The 23038-nt window shown below is 44.6% G+C and overlaps 1 protein-coding gene across 1 annotated transcript in view; it reads left to right on the top strand.

The window, feature by feature from the left end:
• Positions 1-4627: 4627 nt before the first annotated feature.
• Positions 4628-23038, top strand: part of LOC126155755 (transcription factor SOX-21) — a 158184-nt gene continuing 139773 nt past the window's right edge. The window contains exon 1 of the mRNA XM_049916250.1: positions 4628-4814. Coding sequence (XP_049772207.1) covers positions 4631-4814 — 184 coding nt within the window. The 5' untranslated portion in view covers positions 4628-4630. The remainder of the gene's footprint in view (positions 4815-23038) is intronic.

Here is a 23038-nt window from a genome sequence, read left to right as displayed (position 1 = left end):
GTAAAAAATTCGAAAGCCTTACATTTCAGCACTTCCTCGTGTTTTGACATTAATACCGCTCTGTAATTACAGCAGTACACATAACATCGCTCAAAAATGGGGCGATCTGATGATGCAACGACCAGTCTACTTATTATGAAAGTAAAAGTTCTCTTACTGAGTTACGAGGTTTCAGGCCAACGCCCGAATTCTGCACTGCCTTCTCGCCGGTAGTGGTTTGACTGAATTCCTTTGACCGTCTAGCTTGTGGTAAACGTGTAACTGATGTTGTTGTTGTTTCTGTTGTTGCCATTGTTGTCTTCAGTCTGAAGAGTTGTTTGATGCAGCTGTCCGTGCTACTCAATCCTGCCCAAACCTCTTCATTTCCGAATAGCTACAGCAACCTACAAAATTTGAAGTTCCTTGCTGTATTCATCTATTGCTGTCCCTCTACAGGTTTTACCCTCACACTTCCCTCCAATACCAAATAAGTGATTCCTTGATGTCTCAGACTGTGTCCTACCAACCGAACTCTTGTTATAGTCAAGTTGCCGGCCGCGGTGGCCTAGCGGTTCTGGCGCTGCAGTCCGGAACCGCGGGACTGCTACGGTCGCAGGTTCGAATCCTGCCTCGGGCATGGGTGTGTGTGATGTCCTTAGGTTAGTTATGTTTAAGTAGTTCTAAGTTCTAGGGGACTGATGACCTCAGAAGTTAAGTCCCATAGTGCTCAGAGACATTTGAACCATTTAATGAAGTACGACTGAGGAAGTTCTCCGAAGAATTGGCGAAGAAGGATACATATGGAATACACAAGAAGAATAGGGAGGGTGATAGGAGACGTGTTAAGACGTCAAGGAATAACTTAAATGATGATAGTGGGAGGTGAGAGAGAGACTGAAATACATCGAACAGTTAACTGAGAACATAGGATGCAAATGCTACTGGGGAATGACGAGGTTAGCACCGGAGAAGAACTCGTGGAGGTCCGCATCAAAACCTACATAAGACTGATTATTGAAAAAAAATTTAAAAAAAATATATAAAAAATAAGAAGGTAGTGTGTGTACAAAGCTCTGTCGATGGACCAGTCTTGTGCGAAGAGGGTTTTATAATCCTCCTGACGACGAGACGAATTGAGCAGAAGTAAACACTGACCAACACAGCGTTAACCATATTATACAGGGTGTTTCAAAAATGACCGGTATATTTGAAACGGCAATAAAAACTAAACGAGCAGCGATAGAAATACACCGTTTGTTGCAATATGCTTGGGACAACAGTACATTTTCAGGCAGACAAACTTTCGAAATTACAGTAGTTACAATTTTCAACAACAGATGGCGCTGCGGTCTGGGAAACTCTATAGTACGATATTTTCCACATACCCACCATGCGTAGCAATAATATGGCGTAGTCTCTGAATGAAATTACCCGAAACCTTTGACAACGTGTCTGGCGGAATGGCTTCACATGCAGATGAGATGTACTGCTTCAGCTGTTCAATTGTTTCTGGATTCTGGCGGTACACCTGGTCTTTCAAGTGTCCCCACAGAAAGAAGTCACAGGGGTTCATGTCTGGCGAATAGGGAGGCCAATCCACGCCGCCTCCTGTATGTTTCGGATAGCCCAAAGCAATTACACGATCATCGAAATATTCATTCAGGAAATTAAAGACGTCGGCCGTGCGATGTGGCCGGGCACCATCTTGCATAAACCTCGAGGTGTTCGCAGTGTCGTCTAAGGCAGTTTGTACCGCCACAAATTCACGAAGAATGTCCAGATAGCGTGATTCAGTAATAGTTTCGGATCTGAAAAATGGGCCAATGATTCCTTTGGAAGAAATGGCGGCCCAGACCAGTACTTTTTTGAGGATGCAGGGACGATGGGACTGCAACATGGGGCTTTTCGGTTCCCCATATGCGCCAGTTCTGTTTATTGACGAAGCCGTCCAGGTAAAAATAAGCTTCGTCAGTAAACCAAATGCTGCCCACATGCATATCGCCGTAATCAATCCTGTGCACTATATCGTTAGCGAATGTCTCTCGTGCAGCAATGGTAGCGGCGCTGAGGGGTTGCCGCATTTGAATTTTGTATGGATAGAGGTGTAAACTCTGGCACATGAGACGATACGTGGACGTTGGCGTCATTTGGACCGCAGCTGCAACACGGCGAACGGAAACCCGAGGCCGCTGTTGGATCACCTGCTGCACTAGCTGCGCGTTGCCCTCTGTGGTTGCCGTACACGGTCGCCCTACCTTTCCAGCACGTTCATCCGTCACGTTCCCAGTCCGTTGAAATTTTTCAAACAGATCCTTTATTGTATCGCTTTTCGGTCCTTTGGTTACATTAAACCTCCGTTGAAAACTTCATCTTGTTGCAACAGTACTGTGTTCTAGGCGGTGGAATTCCAACACCAGAAAAATCCTCTGTTCTAAGGAATAAACCATGTTGTCTACAGCACACTTGCACGTTGTGAACAGCACACGCTTACAGCAGAAAGACGACGTACAGAATGGCGCACCCACAGACTGCGTTGTCTTCTATATCTTTCACATCACTTGCAGCGCCATCTGTTGTTGAAAATTGTAACTACTGTAATTTCGAAAGTTTGTCCGCCTGAAAATGTACTGTTGTCCCAAGCATATTGCAACAAACGGTGTATTTCTATCGCTGCTCGTTTAGTTTTTATTGCCGTTTCAAATATACCGGTCATTTTTAAAACACCCTGTACACTACTGTCCATTAAAATTGCTACACCAAGAAGAAATGCAGATGATAAACGGGTATTCATTGGACAAATATATTATACTAGAACTGACATGTGATTACATTTTCACGCAGTTTGGGTGCATACATCCTGAGAAATCAGTACCCAGAACAACCACCTCTGGCCGTAATAACGACCGTAATACGCCTGGGCATTGAGTCAAACAGAGCTTGGATGGCGTGTACAGAAACAGCTGCCCATACAGCTTGAAAACGATACCACAGTTCATTAAGAGTAGTGACTGGCGTATTGTGACGAGCCAGTTGCTCGGTCACCATTGACCAGACGTTTTCAATTGGTGAGAGATCTGGAGAATGTGCTGGCCAGGGCTGCAGTCGAACATTTTCTGTATCCAGAAAGGCCCGAACAGGACCTGCAATATTCGGTCGTGCATTATCCTGCTGAAATGTAGGGTTTCGCAGGGATCGAATAAAGGGTAGAGCCACGGGTCGTAACACATCTGAAATGTAACGTCCACTGTTAAAATTGCCGTCAATGCGAACAAGAGGTGACCGAGACGTGTAACCGATGGCACCCCAAACCATCACGCCGGGTGATACGACAGTATGGCCATGACGAATACACGCTTCCAATGTGCGTTCACCGCAATGTCGCCAAACACGGATGCGACCATCATGATGCTGAACACATAATCTGGATTCATCCGAAAAAATGACGTTTTGCCATTCGTGCACCCTGGTTCGTCGTTGAGTACACCATCGCAGGCCGTCCTGTCTGTGATGCAGCGTCAAGGGTAACTGCAGCCATGGTCTCCGAGCTGATAGTGCATGCTGCTGCAAACGTCGTCGAAGTGTTCGTGCAGATGGTTGTTGTCTTGCAAACGTCCCCATCTTGTGACTAAGGGATCGAGACGTGGCTGCACGATCGTTTACATCCATGCGGATAACATGCCTGTCATCTCGACTGCTAGTGATACGAGGCCGTTGGGATCTAGCACGACGTTCCGTATTACCCTCCTGAACCTACAGAATCCATATTCTGCTAACAGTCATTGGATCTCGACCAACGCGAGCAGCAATGTCGCGATACGATAAACCGCAATCGCGATAGGCTACAATCCGACCGTTATCAAAGTCGGAAACGTGATGGTCCGCATTTCTCCTCCTTACACGAGGCATCAAAGCAACGTTTCATCAGGCAACGCTGGTCAGCTGCTGTTTGTGTATGAGAAATCGGTTGGAAACTTTCCTCATGTCAGCACGTTGTAGGTGTCACTACTGGCGCCATCCTTGTGTAAATGCTCTGAAAAGCTAATCTATTGCATATCACAGCATCTTCTTCCTGTCGGTTAAATTTCGTGTCTGTAGCACGTCATCTTCATGGTGTAGCAATTGTAATGGCCAGGAGTGTTTTATAGTGTGTCCACGAGTCTCTGCCAGAGGGTTAGTTTTGTAGGAAAAGCGTTTTGTAATCGTGCAGTCGACGAGCTGAACTGGGCAGAAATAAACACCGCCCATGAAAGCATTAATTTTATTATAATACTGGATGTCCTCAAGGCTCAATTTGTGGACCAGTCTTGTGCGAAGAGTGGTTTAGAATGCTGCTGAGGACGACGTGAACTAAACAGAAGTAAAAACTGGCCGTGGTAGCAATACTACAGTAAGGGGTGCCCACGAAGCTGCGTTTGCGGACCGGTCATGTGGGAAGAGTGGTTTGCAGTCCTGACGACGGCGGGAGCGCGGTGCGCGACTGAGCGGGGGCGGCGCGTGTTGCAGGGCGGCCGGTGCGATGTGCGAGCCGGTGGGCTACGAGGCGCTGGGCGCGCGCCACGGGCCGGCGCTGCCCGCCGTGTCGGTGCCGGTGTCTGCGCCGCCCGCCGTCTCCGCCTCGGTGGCCGTGTCCGCGTCGGCCGCCGCCGCCGTCATGGCCGGCCTCGGCTCTGCGCAGCCGCACTCCGCCGCCGCCGCCGCCGCCGCCGCCAAGAAGGCGCAGGACGACCACATCAAGCGGCCCATGAACGCCTTCATGGTCTGGTCGCGCCTCCAGCGCCGCAAGATCGCCCAGGAGAATCCCAAGATGCACAACTCGGAGATCTCCAAGCGACTCGGTCAGTCTACTTTCATATATCGTCCCATTAATCACGTACTATCTTCTACATCTACGTGGATACTCTGCAAATCACACAGTGGGTTCCTCAAATCAGCTTCGCAATGCTCTATTATACCGATCTAGCAAAACGAGGATAATGGAATGTAGTCGAATTAAGTCGGGTGATGCTGAGGGAATTCGATTAGGAAATGAGACACTTAAGGTAGTAAACGAGTTTTGCTATTTGTGGAGCAAACTAACTGATGATGGTCGAAGTAGAGAGGATATAAAATGTAGACTGGCAATTGCAAGAAAAGCGTTTCTGAAGAAGAGAAATTTGTTAACTTCGAGTATAGATTTAAGTGTCAGGGAGTCGTTTCTGAAAGTATTTGTATGGAGTGTAGCCATGTATGGAAGTGAAACGTGGACGATAAATAGTTTGGACAAGAAGAGAATAGAAGCTTTCGAAATGTGGTGCTACCGAAGAATGCTGAAGATTATATGGGTAGATCACATAACTAATGAGGAGGTACTGTATAGAATTGGGGAGAAGAGGAGCTTGTGGCACAACTTGACAGGAAGAAGGGACCGGTTGGTAGGACACGTTATGAGGCATCAAGGGATCACAAAGTTAGCATTGGAGGGCAGTGTGGAGGATAAAAATCGTAGAGGGAGACCAAGAGATGAATACACTAAGCAGATTCAGAAGGACGTAGGTTGCAGTAAGTACTGGGAGATGAAGAAGCTTGCACAGGATAGAGTAGCATGGAGAGCTGCATCAAACCAGTCTCAGGACTGAAGACCACAACAACAATAACAACAGTATAGCGCTCGGTGAAAACGAGCACCTAAATCTTTTCGTGCGAGCTCTTAATTTCCTTACTTTATTATGGTGATCGTTTCTCCATATGTGGGTCGGCATCAATAAAATATTATAGCATTCAGAGGAGGAAGTTGGTGATAGGGGGGGGGGGGGTTCGTCCATTACCTATTTTCCATATACAGTAAAAGACTGTGTGGTTTAGTTCTATTATATCTAATCAATCTTTCTTTACCTGTTTTTCCTGTAACTTCCTTCCCTCGAAGACAGTAATATATCTTCAATTTATGTAACTTTGTTCTAGCAAATGCTAGACTGATCAGTAAATGTTTCCTAAAACAGGAAAATTAAGTGAAATTTGATTCATACAAATTTGGTAGGTGATATTTACAGGGTGTTACAAAAAGGTACGGCCAAACTTTCAGGAAACATTCCTCACACACAAAGAAAGAAAATATGTTATTTGGACATGTGTCCGGAAACTCTTACTTTCCATGTTAGAACTCATTTTATTACTTCTCTTCCAATCACATTAATCGTGGAATGGAAACACACAGCAACAGAACGTACCAGCGTGACTTAAAACACTTTGTTACAGGAAATGTTCAAAATGCCCTCCGTTAGCGAGGATACATGCATCCACCCTCCGTCGCATGGAATCCCTGATGCGCTGATGCAGCCCTGGAGAATGGCGTATTGTATCACAGCCGTCCACAATATGAACACGAAGAGTCTCTACATTTGGTACCGGGGTTTGCGTAGGCAAGAGCATTCAAATGCCCCATAAATGAAAGTCAAGAGGGTTGAGGTCAGGAGAGCGTGGAGGCCATGGAATTGGTCCGCCTCTACCTATCCATCGGTCACCGAATCTGTTGTTGAGAAGCGTACGAACACTTCGACTGAAATGTGCAGGAGCTCCATCGTGCATGAACCACATGTTGTGTCGTACTTGTAAAGGCACATGTTCTAGCAGCACAGGTAGAGTATCCCGCATGAAATCATGGCGCTGAATCGAGGAAGTACAGTACATACTGACGAAACTAAAATGAGCTCTAACATGGAAATTAAGCGTTTCCGGATACATGTCCACATAACATCTTTTCTTTATTTGTGTGTGAGGAATGTTTCCTGAAAGTTTGGCCGTACCTTTCTGTAACACCCTGTATATGGATACACCTATTTTTTCAGCAGCAAAGCTTCAGTTCAGAATATGATTGGGAGTAATCCGCTGACTTACAGGCCTGTATCACTAACGTATATTTGCAGTATGGTTTTGGAACATATATTGTATTCGAACATTATGAAGTACCTTGAAGAAAACCATTTATTGACACACAGTCAGCACGGTTTCAGAAAATATTGTTCTTGTGAAACACAACTAGCTCTCTACACTGATGAAGTAATAAGTGCTATCGACAGGGGTGTCAAATTGATTCCATATTTTTAGATTTCCAGAAGGCTTTCGACACCGTTCCTCACAAGCCTCAGTTGTTTTAATGGTGTCCACCCCAAATCCTGTGTCATTTCAGTGACACACTCTCCCCTATTTCGCGATAATACAAAATGTGCTGCTCTTTTTCGAACTTTTTCTATGTACTCAGTCAATCCTATCTGGTAAGGATCCCGCAACGAGCAGTAGTATTCTAAAAGAGGACGGACAAGCGTAGTCTCTTTAGTAGATCTGTTGCATCTTCTAAATGTTCTGTCAATAAAACACTGGCTTTGATTCGCCTAGCCACAACATTTTCTGTGTGTTCCCTCCAGTTGTTCGTAATTGTAGTTCTTAGATATATAGCTGAATTTAAAGCCTTTAGATTTGATTGATTTATCGTGTAACCGAAGTTTCATTCCTTTTTCCACTCATGTGGATGACCTCACGCTATTCGTAATTTAGGGTCAATTGCCAATTTTCGCATCATATAGATATCTTTCTAAAACGTTTTGCAATTTGTTTTAATCTTCAGACGACTTCACTAGTCGATAAACGACAGCGTGGTCTGCAAACAACCTAAGATGGCTGCTCGGATTGTCTTCCAAATCGTTTATATAGATAAGGAACAGGAATGAACCTATAGTATTACCTTGGAGAACGCCAGAAACCACTTCTATTTTGCTAGATGACTTTCCGCCAATTGCTATGAACTGCCACCTACTCGACAGGAATTTGCGAATCCAATCTCATATAATTGAGACTATATTCCATAAGCACTTCAAGGCACTTGTGTCATACAGTGTTAAAAGCGTTCTGGAAATCCAGAAATACGGAAACCATTTTAAATCCCTTGTCAATAGCACTCAACACTTCGTGCGGGTAAAGAGATGGTTGTGTTTCACAAGAACGATGCTTTCTGAATCCCTGTTGACCGTGTGTCAATAGACCGGTTTCTTCGAGGTAATTCGTAATGTTCGAACATAATATGTGTTCCAAAATCCTTCTGCATATCGACGTTAATGATATGGGCCTGTAATTTACTCGATTACTTGTTAAGTATGGAGCTATTATATCAGCATACTCGGAAAGGAACCTAATTGGTATACAGTCTGGACCAGAAGACTTGCTTTTATTAAGTGATTTAAGTTGCTTCATACTCCAACGATGTCTACTTCTATGTTATTTATGTTGGAAGCTAATCTTACATTGGCATAAAACACAGGCAAAAAAGAATACAGGATGAACATTAATAAAACCTACAAACTGCAGGCAACGATTCTTGACTGCAAAAGGAGGAAAAAAGATGCTACGAACTTGTCTCCGGAAATGCATCGTTACCACGGTAGATGCCACTGACAAGCGAAAGTTCTTCTGGCCGTGTGCTGTGTGTTCCTTGTATGTTGCAAGCTGTGTGACTGACGCAGCATACTGTAAGCAGATGAATGATCCAGTATTCATGTCGGTAACAACCCGAGATGGTTTTTGCGTATGACGAAGCAGATGGAAACGGCCGAAAAGCAGCAGAGATATACCAAAAACAGTACCCCCACAGATACCAACCACATCAGACAACATTTCAAGCCCTTTTCGGATGTTTGTGTGATCATGGGTCCTTTCGTACAGAGGAAAGGCAAGGATACGACCGACTGTGTGTCCACCAGATTGGGAGGACCGTGTTCTACAGGATACTGAGACGAACCCTTGTACAATCTCCAGCAAGTGGACAGCCAACATAATGCAAGCCAAAGCGCGATTATGCGTAGCCTGCATGACAACGGCTACTATCCCTGTTACCTGCAACCAGTGCAAGAGTTATTAGCAGTCGATTTCCCACTACGGGAAACCTTTTTGTCGATGGTTTATGCACCAGACCATCACAGTACTCTTTGCCGACGAACCACTCTGCTGTTTACGGTACGTTGCGTCAGTCACACGGCTTGCAACACAGAGCACGTGGTCAGAGGAACTGTCATTCGTGAGCGCCATCTACCGTGGCAAATATGCATTTCCGGAAACATAACACAACACCCAGTCCCCGAGGGTAGAAAATTTGAAACCCGTCCGGGAATCGAACCCGGGCCCGCTTGCATGAGAGGCGAGAACTTTACCACCCAGCTAAGCAGACGGGCAGAAAGAAAAATAAGGTGCAGGAGTGCGATTAAAATTCAGGGTTAATTGATACCAGTGATGAGATACATTTATGACGTTACTACCCTCACTGGAAGTGAGTAAGAATAACTGGGATCTGCTGAATGGAAAGAAGAAAGACGGAGGTAACAAGGTGTAGCAGAAAAGAGGTTAGAGACAGACGTAAATCTAAAATGGAGAACGTGAGGTAGTAGAGGTACTTCTGCTACGTTGGAAGCAAAATTACGGGTGACAGATGAGGCTACGAGGATGTATGAAGCAGAACAGCGTAGCCAAAGAGTGCTGCTAGTATCAACCATTGACGTTCATTTGAGGAAAAAAAATTTGTGAATGCGCGTTTAGAGCACGGCGTTCTATGGAATTGAAACAGGGACTGTAGGGAAACTGCAGAAGAAGAGAATCGAAGCGTTAGGGATGTGGTGCAATAAAATCATGTTGAAGGTCAGGTGCGCTGGGAAGTTCATAAATATGGAGGAAAGGAATATGTGGAAAGTATAGACAAGAAGAAGGGGCGCAATGATAGGACATGTGTTAATATATAAAAGCATAATGTTCATGTCGCTAGAGGAAATTCCAGCATATAAAAACCGTTGGGGGAAGATTGGAATAAAGCCGACAAGTAACTTCGGTTCAAGTGCTACTCTGCGTTGAAGAGCTTGGATGAGGAGTGAAAATCTGAAAATTTTAGGACCTGGCAATGGAACACAGGTCCTTAGAGAAACACAGAGGACATACCGACTGTTAGGAAGTAATGGACAATTAAACCACCACATGTCACACTTTAAGATAATGGTGGTGCTGAGAAGAGTTTTTAATCCGTAACGTTTTCCATTAGGGCAGTGATATCTGCCGATGCTCTCTAATGTAGTGTAAAACTAGTAACAAAGTAAATAATATGCGACCTATGGAGATTTACATGTGCATTCCAGTTTCGTGAGTTAAATAGGCCTATGTGTGGATTCTTACCTAGTTGTTTTGTAGATCAATGCAGTTTGTCTAGCTGTTCTGGAGTGAGTCGATTCCACAACGAAATAGGTTTTACAATACTTGAAATATAGTTTGTTTTTTTCAGATGCATCAAATCTCTTCCTTTCCCGCTCTCTTAGAGTACATGATTTATTTCCATACGTTATTGTTATTATATTCCAAACGTACATTCTCAGAAATCCCCTCCTGAGACTATGGCCAATGTTTGATAAGTTTTTTTGTTGCGAGGAATGTCCTCTTTGATTGCTTAATCTTCTCCTTATGTCGTCCTTTGTTTTGCTGCCAGGAAAGCAAAATTTCTTCACTTCTTTTCTCATGTCATCCCATCAACAACGCTTAACATTACGTATGAGTGCAAGCACAAAGCTGTAGAACCTAACAGCGAAAGTTATTTTCTGATGTCAAAAACGCATTATTTTTGACACGGTCGCCTTTTAGTCCGACCAGTGATTTTACAGTAGGTTACAAGCGTGATCTTGTAACAGATATAAAACACGTATCCATAGCTGCGAACACCTCTTCGATGCGGCTAAGTGCGTCTACGGATATGGGAGCAACGGTAGGTCGGTAACCTCAGTGCCAAATTTGGAGATTAGTATGGATTTTCCAAAAAATGTGCATCTAATACCTTGAAACAGTAAGTATAGTACAGAACACTGCCATAGCATCTATATGAGTAACTGCATACTTCTGATGGAAGTTTTTTCTGTTCTCTCTTTCTTTCTTTCCAACCCTTTTCTCGCGTAGTTGTCCATTCTTTTAGTCCAGAAGGTTTAGTTTAAGGTATATCTAAATAACCGCCTCCGTCCTGCTAACAAAATGTTTTAACCTTCAGCAATGGTTACGTTCATCGAATGTTATCGGGTGAGACCCGTCAGGGATCTTATGAAATGCTTTGGAAGGCTAGCTACAGAGCTAATTTATACTTCATCTGTTCGAATAAGTGAAAAGTTCTCCACGCTGCCCTAGCCACTTGTCACCTGATGGCGTTTGACAAACACAATCGCCAGTGAAAATCAAAGCATTTTCTTACAGGATCTGTGATGGTAATATTTATTTATTTATTTAATTACACATCTTGTTCCGTAGATCTAGATTGAGGAGAAAGTCTCCAAGGTCATGGAACGTGTCAATACATGAAATTACAACATACATGTAATAACAAATAAAATAAAATATTTATGAACCCAAAAAAGTCAAGCAATAGGTTTAAGTAAACGCAGTCAACAATATAACATATGAATCAGCTTAATTTTTCAAGGAACTCCTTAACAGAATAGAAGGAGTGACCCATGAGGAAGCTCTTCAGATTCGATATGAAAGCGCATGGATTACTGCTAAGATTTTTGAATGCTTTTGGTAGCTTATTGAAAATGGATGCAGCAGTATACTGCACATCTTTCTGCACAAGAGTTAAGGAAGTGCGATCCATATATTGAGAGGCCAATGTCAGAATAACCAGACTTGGGAACAGAGGTCGACAAGATGTTCGCGAACTTACACCACTTATTGCCCGAGTTGCCCATTTCTCAGCGAAAAATATCCTTTGAGAATTTACATACACCTTAAAGAATCAACAGTTATGGCAAAACATGCAAAAAAATCACTTACGTACGGAAGCACCAGAGAAGAGACGGCTGACGACCCTTAGGTTACTTCACAAGTATTTGCGTATCAGTGCTGCCTGTAAGCCGTTTCGTCATGACTATAGTGGAGCTTAGTGGAGCTGCATTGCCGAAGACAAATGCCACAGCTACAAAAAGCCAAAGACAGAACGGTAGAAGTCTGTATGGGTACTCATAACAGAACAGGAACGATTATGCGTGACCACCGACCAACATTAGAATTAGAACTGTTCAAATGGAATATACATACGTAAAAGGCCCTTAGTCCTTGTCGAAAGTGCTCATTAAAATCTCTGCGAGAAAGCTCATAATCTACTTCAGGTAAAAAGTTCACTACTCTTTATCGATATGTACATGCTCAAAAGAGCTCAAACTGAGATTGTATATCAAACTTGTCTAATGACTCGTGAGTCATCGTAAAGGAGTTTTCTGCGATTCTGCAGCATACGCAGAATCAAACTTCGGCAACTAATAATCGAAGAAGTGACCTGGTGTCAAAGGCGGTAAGTTTTTTAGACTTACTATGGAATTTTTGGTCATCTCGTGCATTTGCTCCGGCCTCGGCACGTACTAGATGTTGAACTTGACGTTGTAGTTAATCAGGATCAGCATATGGCGATCGTCTTCACCCAAACGATTGCTATCTTACAACAGAAAAGTGGGCCGTATGAAAGGACAGGAACCCTTCTGTGGACTGCCGGATTCCGTACACATGAACACATTAATCTATGAGCTGAAAAATATTTGTCTCCGTTTTCGACCTACGGATTCTTCGCCATACGATCTCCAGCGATTGTGGAACGCCTCATAGTAAGCTATGGAACATCTCGCACACTCATCCTCAGAGAGTGTGTCTGCTAGGTAACAAACGGCAGTTGCTCTGGATCATAATAATGCTCTGTACTGGATATGACAGGTCATTACATCGTACAATTTTCGTAAACAAAAAAAACGCAGTAGGCAAAAATGGAACGTTTAAATTGGTAACTCACCAAATAAATACAACTGTCTTTCAGTGCACTCCCGAAAGAGCGACGACTCTACTGTTTTGCTCTCGACAAGTGGAACTTGAAACCCTTAATCATTATTTAATCTCACGATCTTTCTTTAAAAATAAATTTCCTGTCACGATGTGTACTTCTAGAGAAAGAAGTACAATTTATAGCTCCCAGCTTTTCCAAGCATGATTTTTAAGCTGATTCGTGAGTGGACGTCTACATGAAATATGGTTTGATTCATAACGACCGTTAGCTATTACACAGCTCCTCGTAAAGAGTATAATCTATAGAGAAGACATATATGCACTGCTCGAGAAAATATCTCAAGGCTTTATTTGTTTATGATCCGATGAGAAGATCAGTAATTGCGCTTGTATTTGTATGTTCTCAGCATAGATGATGTTGAGGACGCATTTTATTTCCTTCGTGAATGCGGACCATTGCACTTGTTGGACAAAACAATTCCATTTTAAAACGATATACATACTTATGTGGGAGAAGGAGCGGGTAAAAAGGATAACCGCCAACAAACCCTCTATACCTGAATAACTAATGGACCTAGTTGGATAAAATCATTAAAATTTCTCTGCTGTAAGAGAGGCAAGAGGTGTGGGATATCTGTAACAAAACATATAATGCCCGATTGCAGTTACAAAAATCTACATCGCATTGTGCTACCTGCATAGAGTGAGGACGAATATCTATTCAAAACGCATGCAGTAGTGCAAGATAATTATTTTATTAGTTTCATGTAATAAGTTAATAAATTTACTGTCAGTATTTTGTGTATTCAAGGGCTTGAAATTGTCATTGAAATAAAGATAATTCCCATAGAAGCCATTTGCAACCTGTCGAAACCTACTTCAAGCTTTTCGGATGTAAGTACAATTGCTGTAGCTTCGGGTGAATGATTATATCCTCCATCGGTAGGTTGAGCGCGATGACAGTAATAATTACAAGTCAAATGCCTGACATACTCTTTATTTAAACGAAACCTGCGATAGTGCAATATATGCAAGTTTCAATCAAAAGAAAGAAAGGAACTGTCTCTGATTGCATGTTTCATCTAGTCAAAAGTTCGGATCCAGTAGATGTGATGTATTTTTGTAGAGTCACTGAAATACAGAGAAATGTTTACTTACCTTTGGGGAGCTTTGTGGGTTTCTATGCCACGCGGATGACTTCGATAACTGGTTGTGCGGTGTAGTGTTACGTTTCTATTGTTACGGGTGAGTATGGAAATGACAGGAAGCGAGAGGGTGAAAGCTGGTGACGGCACGTGTTCTCTTCCCTATGAATAGCACCGAGGAAAGAACCGAGTTCAACGACCCACCAGTTGAGCAGATCGCCGTTGAATGCGTCGTGTGGCGTCACACCGTGAGAGAGAATCTCCTTCCTTTGAGCACATCATGGTGGTCAGCTGTATGCCACAACAGGTTGTCCCTTCATCGCTCAAATGCTTGTTTATGGAAGTCTTTCGCTACCAGGATACGAATCGGGTACAGCCGAGCCTTGCGTCGCTGCACTAAATAGAGTCAGCGATCTTGGCGGCGGAGAGAGGTACCCGCAGAACTACATGCCACCAATCTTAACTTCTTCCAAGCCAAGTTTGTCTATTTTGGAGCCGCGCACTCGAGGGCGCCTTCTCACGGTCCGTGCGGCTCCCCCAGTCGGAGGTTTGAACCTTCTCTCGGGCATGGGTAAGTGTGTTGTCCTTAGCGTCACTTAGTTTAAGTTAGATTAAGTAGTGCGTAAGCTTAGGGACCGATGATCTCAGCAGTTTGGTACCATAAGACCTTAGCACAAATTTCCAAAATTTCCTATTTTGGAGATAACCATCTCATATTCCAGAAAGAGTACACCATCATGGCTTTGTAACCTCGTACGAATGAAGAGGAATAGAAAGATACGATTCTACAGCTGTCAACGGCGGCCTTATTACAGGTCACCTGCTGGAATTTTAAAAGGACGGGGAAGGAAATTAGCCATCGACGTGTTTATGAAACCATTCTCGTCACAATATTACTTACCTTCACCATCACCCATAAAGAGCCGAAAATGAGTAGGTTTTCATAATAGCGAAATTTATAAAACGTTACAGCGTGAAGTATCGCATTGGTTAACACAATAGACACATTCAAGAAGACAACGGTTCAAGTCCTTGTCCCGCCATCCAGATGTAGGTTTTCTGCGATTTCCCTAAATCGCTCCAGGCAAATGCTGGGACGTTTCCTTCGAAATGGGCGCGACTTGTTTCTTTCCCCAGCCTTCTGTAATCCTGGATTGTGCTCCGTCTCCAATGACCTCGTTGTCCACGGAATGTTAAACACTAATCTTCTTGCCTCTTTTTAAATAAAATGTTTGAAGTAATAATAACAATAACAATTTGCTTACAGCAGTGATTTCTACATTAATGTAACGTAACTTCAAAACGACTTAGGTAAAAGTATAAACATCTTTTTTATGGCGGAGGAGGACTTAATGAGAAATATGACGACGAAATTCCGCCCCCGTTTTGAATCCATGGATAATTGTAACTGTACTTAAACAGGTAACCATTTATACTATCCACACTCTTCGCGTGTGCTTTTTGTAAGATACTATAGACACTTATATCTTATTCTAACTTGGCTCATCCCAAACATAGATCTTCCACGGCCGGGGATGATATTCGTTCAAGCCACGCTATGACCTACGACTATATCCAGATTTTGGCATCTCTATCACCCTTCTGGGATTCGAATGTTAGGGAAGCCATTGAATCAAGTATGAAGAATGATTTATTTAACTTTGATGAAAGTTTCAACCTTTATAAAATGTGGACTCCTCCACTGGCGATAGTGAACTGCTCCCTCGCCGACAAAAATCTGTGACACAACATTCTTTATAGTGCGCGTCACGACAGCAGACATCAAGGGCGCCTGTGTGATACTTCTTGCACTATCATCTATTAATGTACATGCATGCCCAATTGGCTTACCCTACGAGCATATAAGATATACAGGAGCGCCTTACATCATGACACACGACACTGCACATGACGAAAAAGTCATCAAATTTATTCTGTATACAGATAGATGAGTAGCCTATACATAAACACTGATAGCCAAAACATTATGAGCACCGCCAACCGCGACGTTGGATGCCGTATGGTGGCGTTGCGGCCACGTGACGCGGTGACAAAATTATGAGCAGACACGGACGGATGATCACTCTAGCAAAGATACGGAGTGCAAAAAAGATATGGACTACAACAGAGGAAATCCACTGAGATAAGCGACTTTGATAAAGGGAAGATTATTATCGCGCGAACCCTGTGAACGTGTATCTCGAAAACGGCGAAACTGGTGGAATGTTCAAGTGCTACTGTTGTGAACATCTACGGAAAGAGGTAGAAGGACTGTGAAAGTACAACTAGCCGCTAAATGGTTGGACGTCCCCGAATCTTCACAGGACGTGGGGTTCGGAGGATTTTCCGCCGTGTAAAGTAGGATAGATGACGATCTGAGGCACTCACAATTGTTTTGGGTACACCGTTTATCGCACAGTGTTGAACATGGAGGTCTGCAGCAGATCACTCCTACGTGTTCATATGTTGACCCAACGACGTCGTCAATTACGATTGCAGTGGACGTGGAACCATCGGGATTCGACCGTCGATCGATGGAAATGTGTCCTAGGTCTATGACCGTCTCTACAAACGGCGTCATCGAGGTGAACAGCGGCTCGAAACGTGCATTGCGCCACGGACGCAGGCTGATGGAAGCAGTATTATGCTACTGGAGACATTCTCCTGCACTTCGAGGGGGCTTGTGGTAGTAATCAAAGACACGCTGACAGCTGTGAACGATCTGCATCCCTTCAAGCATGATGTCGTCCACGACGGCGATTTCATCTTTCAGTAGCATAATTTCCCGTGTCTCTGAGCCAGAACCGTCCTACAGTGGCTGGCTCTGAGAACTATGGGACTTAACAAAAATGGTTCAAATGACTCTGAGCACTGTGGGACTTAACATCTATGGTCATAAGTCCCCTAGAACTTAGAACTACTTAAACCTAACTAACCTAAGGACATCACACGACACCCAGTCATCACGAGGCAGAGAAAATCCCTGACCCCGCCGGGAATCGAACCCGGGACTTAACATCTGAGGTCATCAGTCGCCTAGAACTTAGAACTAATTAAACCTAACTAACCTAAGGACATCACACACATCCATGCCCGAGGCAGGATTCGATCCTGTGACCGTAGCGGTCGCGCGGTTCCACACTGTAGCGCCTAGAACCGCTCGGCCACTCCGGCCGGCGGTCCTATAGTGGTTTGAGGAGCATTACAGTGAACTCAGGTTGATGTCTCGGTGACCAAATTCGCCTGATATAAGTCCTATGGAACTTATCTGGGTCACTATCGGACGCCATCACCGCGTACGCAAATCAGCGGCCCGTTATTTACGCGACTTACATGACCTGTGCGTGTACGTGTAAATCCACAAACCTACCAAGAAACTTTCGGATCCGTGAGCCGCGGAATCAGTTATGTATTTCATTACAAAGAGGGACAAACAAGCTATGAAACTAGTGGTCCTAATCTTTTGACTCATCTGTGTAGATTGGTTGAGATAATTAAAGGGGTAACGACATTGATTCTGTCAGAGGCTATCGACGTCATCGAGTCAAAGAGCTTACGGGGCGTGAAAGCTCAGGATAGATAGCGCTCTGAGGTCTCAGGTGGTCCCCTCGTCTACAGGCCAGAATAGCTTTATAAGCGGTAGCCAGGAGCTCCACTGCCACATCGTTCACTGAGAAAAGGATGCTGACATTTTCCTCGTGACGTGTTACTGGAACCTAGCTGCTCTCTACTGGATCGGACTACGGATTGCTATATGGACAATTAAATGGTGTGCTGATAACAACTTTTCGACGACTGAAGAGCTCTCTAATGTTATTATTCGACCATCAAGTTCGCTCTCATATTCCAGCCCCACTCGTTGAAGTTTTGGACGCGTTGGTACACAGGAACCAATGATGCGGCTATAAAACTGATCATTTTCTACCAAATATTATTAACTGGGGTGCTCATAGGCCCACTACCAGATCGCCTTTTGGGCGCAAAGTCTTCCGCTCTCCAGTGGGTCATTATTCGAACAGGCAGGCTTTTGAAGCTCAAAATAAAAAATCTAATGCCAATCTTTACCGTCAATTTTTACAGCCCGCTCCAAAAATGATTCAAACGACTGAAATCTCAAAGTTTTCTAGATCAGTCAGTATGCCGTGAGAACATAAAGACTTGCATAGGAATATTAATTTGCACACCGCCCCATTTTGCTCTTTATTTATAAGAAAGAGAAAAGAACAGCCTTAAAGTGCATTCCTGCAGAATTCTTAAACACATTCTGAGTTCGAATACAATAAATTTCCTTGAGGCATAAAAGCTTCTGTCAACAAACCAGCACGGATTTAGAAAGCATCGCTCGTGCAAAACTCACCTTGACCTTTTTTCACATGCCATCCTACAAACCATAGATAGAGGACAACAGGGAGTTTCCATATTCCTAGAGTTCCGGAAAGCGTTTGACACGGTGCACACTGCAGATTGTTAACGAAGGTACGAGCGTACGGTTAAGGTTCCTATATATGTTAGTCACTCGAAGACTTTTGAAGTAACTGAATACAGTACGTTGTCCTCGACGGCGAGTGTCCATCAGCGACACGAGTATCGTCGGGAGCTCCCTGTGGGCGTGTGAATAGGACCTTTCTTAATCTCTATATACATAAATGATCTGGCGGACATGGTGAGCAGCAACCGGAGGCTGTTTGCTGACGACTTTGTCGTGTACAGGAAGGTGTCGTCCTTAAGTGACTGTTGAGGGATACGAGGTGTCTTACAACTGGTGTGGTGGATTCACCACTAGCTTGCTCTAGGTGTAGAGAAACGTAAATCAATGCAGGTGAGTAGGAAAAACAATCCTGTAGCGTTTGAATACAGCATTAGTAATGTGCAACTTGACACAGTCACACCTATTAAATATCTAGGCGTTGCAAAGCGGTATGAAATAGAATGAACACGCGAGGCTCATAGTCGGAAAGGCGAATTCTGGATTTCGTTTTGTGGGCAGAATTTCGGTGAAGTGTAGACCTGTGATCCAACGGCCTTGCCGCAATGGTAACACCGGTTCCCTCAGATCGCCGAAAACAAGGGCTGTTGGTGTTGGCTAGCACTTCGATGGGTCACCATCCGGGTCTGCCGAGCGCTGTTAGCAAGCGGGTTGCACTTAGCCCTCGAGAGGCCAATTGAGGAATTACTTGATTGAGAAGTGGCTGCTCTGGCCGCGAAGACTGACAACGGCCGGGAGAGTGGGGTGTTCAACACATTGCCCCCACATCCGCATCCAGTTACGCCTGTCGGCAGAGGATGACATGGCGATCGGTCGGATCCCTTGGGCCTCACGAGGTCTTTTTGGACAGAGTTTCGTTTACAAGGTCTATGAAGCAGACGACATAAGCAGCAATAGTGTGACCGTTCTTGAATACAGCTCGAGTATCACCAGATCGCCCGCCCGGTGGGCCGTGCGGTCTAGCGCACGGCTTTCCAGGCGGGAAGAAGCGCCGGTCCCCGGCACGAATCCGCCCGGCGGATTTGTGTCGAGGTCCGGTGACCCGGCCAGTCTGTGTGGATGGTTTTTAGGCGGTTTTCCATCTGCCTCGGCGAATGCGGGCTGGTTACTCTTATTCCGCCTCAGCTACATTATGTCGGCGATTGCTGCGCAAACAAGTTCTCCACGTACGCTTACACCACCATTACTCTACCACGCAAACATAGGGGTTACACTCGTCTGGTGTGAGACGTTCCCTGGGGGGTCCACCGGGGGCCGAACCGCACAATAACCCTGGGTTCGGTGTGGGGCGGCTGAGGGGTGAAGTGGACTGCGGTAGTCGTCGTGGGGTTGCGGACCACTGCGACTGCGACGGGGACGGAGCCTCTCCGTCGTTTCTAGGTCCCCGGTTAACGTAACACAACATCACCAGATTGGATTAAAGGAAGACATCGAAACAATTCAGAGCCGTACTACTAGATTTGTTACTGGCATGTTCCAAAAAGCTCACAAGTATTATAGAGATATCCCGTGAACTCAAATGGGAATTCCTGTGGGTATGACAACGCCCTTTTTGCGAGGCTCTACAGTGGAAATTCAGAGAACCGGCATTCGACGCCGACTGCAGATCCACTGCCTTGACGCCAACGGATGTTTCGCGTAAGGACGACAAAGATGAGACGAGAGAAGTTAGGAATCGCACGGAGGCTTACAGACAGTCGTTTTTCCCTCTTTTTATTTGCGAACGGAACAGGAAAGGAAATAACTAGTACTGGTACAGGATGCTCCCTGCCACGCAGCGTACAGTGGCTTGTGGAGTAATGTATATGTAGATCTTCGGACAGTAATGCCACGCTAACTCACTGGTTTCGCAGTTTTCCTTTACAGTACCGTCCCCCCAGCCTGAAATCTCACTCTCTCCTTCTTTCTGCCTGCAAACGAACAGTGAAGTATCCTCGTGGAACAGCACGGCGAATTAAACACGAGGCAAAAATTCGGCGCGAGTGCGAGGCGGCCTCAGAGAGCGGCGAGGTGTCGGCTGGCGACACGGGGTCGCCCGCCCCCTCTCTATTATGACAGTGGCTTTGGAGGGCGCGAAACAACACGGCCAAGTTGTCGGCACAATCTCATTCCGGCGCCTGGCGTCGCGGCGCCGTCATTAAGGCGGCCGGGTCGGAGCGCGCGCCATTGTGCTCCGCATTACGGCGCGGACAATGCGCCGCTGAAAAGGACATCGCGGAACAAGAAGCCGGCAGACACACTGCATTACAAAGTCCCGCCGGCGGGGCTGCTCCACCGCGATAAGAATTAATTAGCGGCGCCTTTTGTGCGCAATTCTGGCGACGCGGGAGAAAACACGCGTCCTTATGGCAGCAGACACGTGCCGGACACTGCGCGCTCATCCTCGCCACGAAAACACCTTTTCAATGGGCTAAGCTTCATCTCCGAGGGGAAACGGCGATGATGCTGTGAATTCTATTCTGCCGACTGAATGCGGCTCGATGTCTCCAGTACCGTCTCCCTTCACTGCCATTCTTCTCGTTAATTTTGCTTGGACAGAAACTTCCAGTACTTTTACAACAGCTGAGCTCGGTAAACAGTTTCTTGCGTCATACCTCCAGCGCCTCGATTAACTGATATTTTCCATCGATGATTCGCTAAATCCATTCTCTTCCTTTATCCGTGATACCTGGGAATAAACCTCGTGTTAGATCCTCCATTATTCTTTTTTTCTTTTACTAATAACGTACGTTTCTGAGCCGTACCCACCACCTCGATTTTGCATTATTTTCACCTCTTGACCCCGGTCTTCACTTGCGAGAGATTACCTGCTTTACAGTGACATATGTTCTGCGAGCCGTAGTCCTCACCTGAACAGCTGGTGGCTGTGGTTCCGAAGCATCGAAAAGCGGAGTCTCTAGTCGAGCATGGTTTCGTTTTTTCCAGTGCCTTTACAGTGCGAAGAAAGATGCAATTAAAAACGACATCAATAAATAGATATAGTTAGTGACAAAGTCTTTGCAACAAGCGTCTTGGGTTTACAAATCACGTCGTCGTGAGGAACTAGGTTTATTAGAGACAAAATATTCGTTGACACTTCCTAGCGACAATAGCTCTGGAATGACGAGATTTCACCGAACTGGCTAAATGTGCAGCATACTACACCCCACTAAATTGTCAGAGTGATTTATAACAAGAAACAATAACAAGAAAACTCTATTCGGAGACAGAAATTTTAGAACCGAATCAGGAATTTAAGCTTTTGCTCCGTGTAGTGCCTTTCACTCGGAGCAGCTTAATGGATGATAGGCGACACACGTTGTATATGATCGCTACGAAGTGTCTACACCCTGACGTATCTGAGGCATATAACCAGTCCGAATCGACACCTAGCGTTGCCGGAACAGTCAGCGAACATTTTACCTGCAAAAAGAAGTTGGTCCCCATGGCGTGATCAGTCACCCCAAGACCAAGCTGTTGTGTCGTTAAGCGTCAAAGTTAAATAGTAACCGCTCCTTAACGTAGATTGTAGAATTTTAATAACGTATGTTTTATTTATAAAGCCTTAGGAGTATCCACATAAAAAATTTGGAGGCATTACTTTTCGGCACGCCCTCGTAGTATATTCAGCATAGTGAAGAGGCAGGTGAAAGAGTTGTCTTTTGCGTTCAATATGTATATTATAGATAGTCTGCGAGTATACGGATGTCTGCAGTACCAGGTGGGTTAAAGTCTGGTCCGATGCGGATGCCTGCGAGTGTAGCAGTGAATATCCACAGCAGTAATTACTGTGAGATTGTGTTAAAAGGCAGTGTCAGCATTATGATTTCTATTTGCCTTATGCAGACATAAATACTGTTTTACATGAAGTCAGTGAATTTATCAACATCGTTCTTAAACATATTTACGAGAACTAAACGCAACGCTTGTTATATCGACAAGTGCAGCACGATAAAATTATTCAAGGTCATCGTGAATTAATTTATATTTTATAAACGAAATATGTGACTAACATTTAACAGTATGCAAGGTACGACTTCATTTGACTTCCTAGTGCTGAAGAAGTGCTTCAAAAAAATTCACGATAACTGTTTCAGTAATTACGACAAAAAGTTATAACTTACGTATAAAAAAATCTGACATATTATGTTAAATTGTGATCGTTATCATCCACCATTTCCTTAATCTATGGAATGTAAATTTTGATGGAAACTTCAGAAGAAGAAAAGTCAGGCCACTTGAGACCCTACCGTCAGAGATCCGGTGTACATTATCAATTAAATTAGTTTGCAAAATTTCAATATCCGCCGGCAGTATACAGTTAAAGAACTTGGCGTGGCACAGAAGGATAGAGGACTCAAGGATGCGGTGTGACCCGGCCGGTGTGGCCGAGCGGTTCTAGGCGCTTCAGTCTGGAACCGAGCGACTGCTTCGGCCACAGGTTCGAATCCTGCCTCGGGCATAGACGTGTGTGATGTCCTTAGGTTAGTTAGGTTATGTGACCTCAGAAGTTAAGTCACATAGTGCTCAGAACCATTTGAACCATGTTTTTGATGCGGTGTGGCTGCGGACATACGAGGGTGTACTGAAAAGCAATGCCCCGAATTTTTTATGTGAAAACTTTTAAAATTTGTTAAAG

This window comes from Schistocerca cancellata, chromosome 2 (genome assembly GCF_023864275.1).
Source record: "Schistocerca cancellata isolate TAMUIC-IGC-003103 chromosome 2, iqSchCanc2.1, whole genome shotgun sequence".
Lineage (NCBI taxonomy): Eukaryota > Metazoa > Arthropoda > Insecta > Orthoptera > Acrididae > Schistocerca > Schistocerca cancellata.
Note: the sequence above shows the minus strand (reverse complement) of the source record. Positions and strands in the feature narration are given on the sequence as shown.